The sequence below is a fragment of the Pinus tabuliformis genome, chromosome Q, assembly GCF_031772625.1.
Source record: "Pinus tabuliformis cultivar Carrire ecotype Pingquan chromosome Q, CPIR1, whole genome shotgun sequence".
NCBI classification, from domain to species: domain Eukaryota; kingdom Viridiplantae; phylum Streptophyta; class Pinopsida; order Pinales; family Pinaceae; genus Pinus; species Pinus tabuliformis.
Window position 1 is genome coordinate 275990670 of NC_142296.1, and position 5808 is coordinate 275996477.

General features: G+C 36.9%; 1 protein-coding gene across 1 annotated transcript; it reads left to right on the top strand.

The window, feature by feature from the left end:
* Window positions 1-2794: 2794 nt before the first annotated feature.
* LOC149219291 (uncharacterized) lies at window positions 2795-3958 on the top strand. The gene has a single exon (XM_089386778.1). It carries the CDS (start codon window positions 2795-2797, stop codon window positions 3956-3958), a length of 1164 nt encoding a protein of 387 aa, XP_089242904.1.
* Window positions 3959-5808: the final 1850 nt, after the last annotated feature.

The following is a 5808-nucleotide window of genomic DNA, read 5'->3' on the forward strand; positions in this document are numbered from 1 at the left end:
CGTCCGGGAGATCAGGAGGTTCAGCTATTGGGATAAATAACAAAGCAATGGAGATCAGAAATATTTGGGGAGGTAGAGGCTTCATTGGGTTGGACATATTTGCTCACTCCATTGAGATGGACATTCGCATCATCAATGTCTATGGCCCTTGTGCAGACAGGGCTAATTATTGGAGATCCTTACTTGAATCTGACCTTCTACAGGCAAATAACATTATACTTGGAGGCGACTTAAACTTTTCAATGGGTTTTTGTGAATCTTGGGGACACTCGGCGCAGGTAGACTCCTTATCAGACACTATTTCCAATCTACTCGAGGAACATCAGTGGGCTTCAGCCAGGTTACAGTATACTTGGACAAACAACCGCAGTGGAGATCAAAGCTTGGCCAGAAGACTTGACAGGTTCCTCATCAAGGAGTTTCTACTCAACAGACTTCCCCGCATTTTTCAATGGGTTGGAAAAGGTGGCATATCCGACCATCGACCAATTTTCTTGGAAATGGCCGACATAAATCATAAGATCAGGAGCCCCTTCAAATTTAATTCCTCTTGGTTAAAGGACCCATCATACATACAGTTGGTATCTAACTATTGGCATACCAACCCTATTATGGAAGGTGAGGGTCATACTAAAGGCTTCATTAGGAAATTATATGAACTTAAGAGGATCTCTAAAAACTGGGCACATCAGAAGCGTATCCGTGATGACAATACTCTGAGGGAGGTTGAAAGGGTCATCGCTTCGCATGAGGACACATCAAATGGCACCTTCACCACTCCTGAGAGTAAAGAACATTACTCCTCCCTCGTCACGAAGCGCTCACATATTCTGAAGGAAAGAGAAGAAAGTTGGAGGCTTAGGAGCAGGGCAATATGGCTCACCGAGGGAGATGATAACATGAAGTTTTATCATAAATTTGCCAATGGGCGCAAAACCATTAATACCATTTGGGAATTGCGGGATGAGCGGGGATAGACTGTTTCATCTTAGAAGAATCTGGCCAGGCTAGCAACAGAGCATTTTAAAGATATATACAAAGCCCCTAGAGATGTAAACATCATGGAGATCATGCGGGTGGCTGAACATTTCCCCAGGTTTGTACTGCAAGAAGACTCAGAAGATCTACTAAAGGAAGTAACCATGGAAGAATTGGAGGCAACTATAAAATGGTTTAAGAAAGATAAAAGCCCAGGTCCAGATGGGTGGACCATTGAGTTTTACATTGATTTTTTTGAAATCCTTGGGAATGACCTTCTCAAGATCGTGGAGAACTGCAGAAGGAGTGGCAGAATATCCTCAGCCATCAAATCCACATTCATAGCACTTATCATTAAATCGAACAATCTTGTCTCTTTCAATGATTTCTGCCCCATATCCCTCTGTAATTGCCTATACAAGATCATTGCTAAGATCATAGCCAACCGTCTGAAGCCTATTCTTTCTCGTCATATATCTCCAGAGCAATTTGCCTTCCTTCATCACAAACAGATTCATGAAGCTATTGCTACAGCACAAGAACTCATGCATACAATGCAGCTCAAAAAGCAGAAAGGAATGATTCTAAAGGTGGATCTATCCAAGGCGTTCGATAGAACAAACTGGCTCTACATCAGACTACTGTTGACTCATCTTGGCTTTCCCTATGAATATATCAAATGGATAATGAGCTGTATAACTGATGTATCTTACAGTGTGCTTCTCAATGGCAAAGCTACATCCTTTTTCGATTCGGAGAGAGGCCTCAGACAGGGATGCCCACTCTCGCCCTTGCTATTCTTACTTATTATGGAAGGATTAAGTAGGACTATTACATCTGCTCGAGATAGAAATCAGCTGACTGGCATTAAAATCACTGAAATTTTTTATCTCACTCATCTATTATTTGTTGATGATATTCTGATATTCTTAAATGGCAGTATCGGGGACACCACGACCCTTCAGAACTTATTCATTCTTTTTCAACAAGCCACAGGGATGGTGATAAATGACAGTAAATCCACGATTACTACTGTCGGATGCACACAACATGAGATCACATACGCAACATAGCGCTTCCTGTTCACCTCTTCGAACCTGGCAGAAGGTATAAAATACCTGGGATTTAGACTAAAGCCTCTCGATTACAGGATTGTGGATTGGACTTGGCTCATTGCGAAAGTGGAAAAAAGACTACAGGTATGGTATCATAAATATCTCTCTTGGGCAGGCAGATTGATTCTCATTAAAGCAGTAATTGAAGCCACTCCAGTCTACTGGATGACCTTGGCCTGGATACCTAAAGGTATTTTGAGTAGATTACAAAGTATATGCTATAGATTTCTATGGAAGGGACACCAACCGGGGAAGCTATTTGCCTGGGTTAAATGGGACAGCATTACAAAACCCAAAAGGTGGGGAGGGTGGGGCATAAAGAGACTTGATCTATTTTCTAGAGCATCAGCGGCCAAGCTCGGTTGGAAACTCCTCACCACTAACAGTCTCTGGTCCCGAGTTGCTCAAGTGAAATACATCAGGTCAATGAATCTAATGGACTGGTTCTGTTAGTAGCATGAATCAAGACATAACATATCTAATATCTGGAAAGCGGTTATCGGCTCACTTCCACTTCTGCGTGAAGGCATTGCATGGCATATCAAGGAAGGCAATGCTGTTCGAATCGGTTTGGACCCATGGGTAGGCTGTGGCAATGCCCATAGACTATCTGCAGGCCTATTAAGATACCTACACAACAGAGGAGTAACACACATCAAGCACATCGGTGACAACGACAATTCTTCCTTTCTTCAGCAGGCATGGGTATTAGCACGAGATTTGGAGATACCAGTCAGTGGCAACATGAATGGCAGGATTACACGGATGCCCTTACCCAGGCACATATCAGACTCACTGATGGATCGGATGAGATAATCTGGGCCTTTGCAAAACATGGAGTATACACCCCGAGGCAAGGTTATATAAGGCTTATGGAATCTTACAAGCCACAGGACATCCTTCCAACCTGGAAAACGCTCTGGAAGCTCAAGGCAGCTCCTCACACACGCTTATTGATGTGGAACATCCTCTTCGACAAGATCCCTACCGGGACCAACCTAATGAAGAGATCATTTTATGGTCCCTTCTGGTGCCACTTGTGCCGCAAGGAAGAAGAAAGTACAGAGCATCTTTTTCTAAAATGCAATACAGCTAAGGAATTTTGGCAATCCATCATCACTCACTATCCTACCTTAAAAAACTGGCAGGGGCACAATCTCATGGATGCATGGAACATTTGGTGTCAAAATCACTCAGGAAAATTCATTAATATGCCACTGCTTGTATGTTGGGCATTATGGATAGCGCGTAACCAGGCCATCTTCAACTTAAAGACCCCCCATTGGCCTGTCATATTACAACACACGATCGCCGACTTTGACTTGCTACCAGATGTGGAAACCAGTGCCCCCCCCCACACCATCAGACCTGAAATCATAGACAAATCTAAGCCCTGGGCATATTTTGATGGCTCTGCTCAGGAAGCAGGCTGTGGGGGTGGAGCCATCCTTTACCTCAATGAAACGCACTGCTACAAGATCCAAATTAACTTAGGCAGAGGCACCAATAACTTTGTTGAACTGTGCACAACAAAACATATTATTCACTTTGCATTACAAAAACAATGCAGACACCTGCAACTTTATGGAGATTCTAAAATCGTTTGCAACTGGCTGAATGATGCATCACATTGCTATGCATTTTCATTGAGGCATATATTAGATGAAGCTAAAAGACTGATTACATCATTTGACTCCTTTGTCTGTCGACACATTTACAGGGAACAAAACACAGAAGCAGATCAACTATCCAAAGAGGCAGCGCACAGACAAGGAAATGACTGGTTGATACAGGAGGAGATAGACGGAACTTTCTACCAGCATTATCATAGACCTTTTGATGATCCTATAGAAAATGGGCTATAAGGCCCACATATAAACATAACAACTTTTGTATTATCATGTATATATATCCACTACTTGGACATGAGTAACAACTCTTTTTTTGGTAACGTACAGTTTTTTTGTTGCTCTCTGCGTAGAGCAGGACTTAATTTTTGATCTACTTTTTCAGTTACAACTAGTACAGACTTTGTGGACTCCCTGCGTGGAGATATTACAGACAATCCTTACGATCTATAGATTGTGAACTCGTCAGGCTTCTTAGCCTCCATATGAATATGCACTTGGCATCTACAAAATGTAATTTCTTTATATCAATAGAAATTACGACTTTTTTCCACGGGAAAAAAAAATGATTGAAATTTTAAAATAAAAATATAATTGAAATTTTAAATATAAATTAATGTTTTTTTTCTCTGAATAATTTTATCTTTATATATTATTTCAACTAAATAAACTAAAAACTATATCTAGTTGATATAGTAATTCTTATTTAATATTATTTAATTAGCTATATGTAATTGTTATTAACTATAAACCTATATGGTTATAGGTTACAAACCATATGTATATGGTTGTTATTTTAATGATAAAAATGTGTTATGTATATGGTTTTAGGTTACAAATTATATGTATATGGGTGTTATTTAATGATATAAATGTGTTATGTATATGGGTGTTATTTTAGTAATAAAAAAATTGTCTTGTTTGGTTTTTTTATTATTATTTATTTTTGGTAAAAAAATTTAGTATATATATATTAATTAATTAATTGTGAGTCGTTTTAAAAATATACATCATGATTACTCATATTTACATTGATTATTTATATTTACATTTGAAATTTATAAAGAAATAAATTATAAGTTAATTTAGATATTGATACTTCTAACTCTAACTCTGCGGCAACTATATACATATTCGTCTCTCGCCGGCAACTATATACATATTCGTCTCTCGCAAAATAATAATAAAATTATAATATTTGATAATAACGTGGAGCTTGACTTAAAACTATTGAAAATTGTAAACCCAAGGGAACAACTATAATAACGTTGGTGAATAATAGCATTGTGGATCTTCGTTTCCTACAGGCATCCGAATGCTCCAGCAATCTCTTTATTTTTTGCTCATGCACTTGCTTGGTTTTTTATTATGCTGTTCCTATGTTTCGATGGACATCATCTTGACTGTGTTTGCGTCTTTTTACCTCACAGTCATTTCATTATGGTTTCCAGATTGGCACATTCTATGATCGAATGTTTTTTGATCTAGATCTTCAGTCTATTTTATGTATTTTACAGAACTTTATATGATCTCAATATAATCTATCCAGATTTTTTTCCTCTGAAAAAAAAAAAAAATCTTCGTTAAGTTTTATTTTCACTTCTAACTTAATCCTAATTAATAATAAACTTTTGACTTCTAACTTAATCCTAATTAATAATAATCTTGTGATGTTTTTCATGGTGATTATAAGGGGGCAATTTCTCATCCCTTTGTCCAAATAATTTATTTTTATTTTTTATTTTTTTAGTTTTTAATAAAAAAATTCACAATTTTAATTTTAAGTATTTTTATATTTAAAAAATAAAATGAAATTTATCAATTCATTGAAATATTAAAATAAAAATATAATTGAAATTTTAAATATAAATAAATATTTCCTTTTCTAGATAATTTTATTTTTATATATTATTTCAACCCAATAAACTAAAAGGCATATATAATTCATATAATAATTCTTATTTAATATTATTTAATTAACTATATGTAACTAGTTCATATTGTGATTCTTGTTTAATATTGTTAAAGCGGATAACTATTACAATGAGATTATCTTGTATTACTTTAAATATTTTGTAATGGTTAAT

Bases quoted from the DNA above. Each gene is read 5' to 3' on its own strand.
- LOC149219291 (XM_089386778.1), top strand. From the start codon at position 2,795: ATGGGTATTAGCACGAGATTTGGAGATACCAGTCAGTGGCAACATGAA.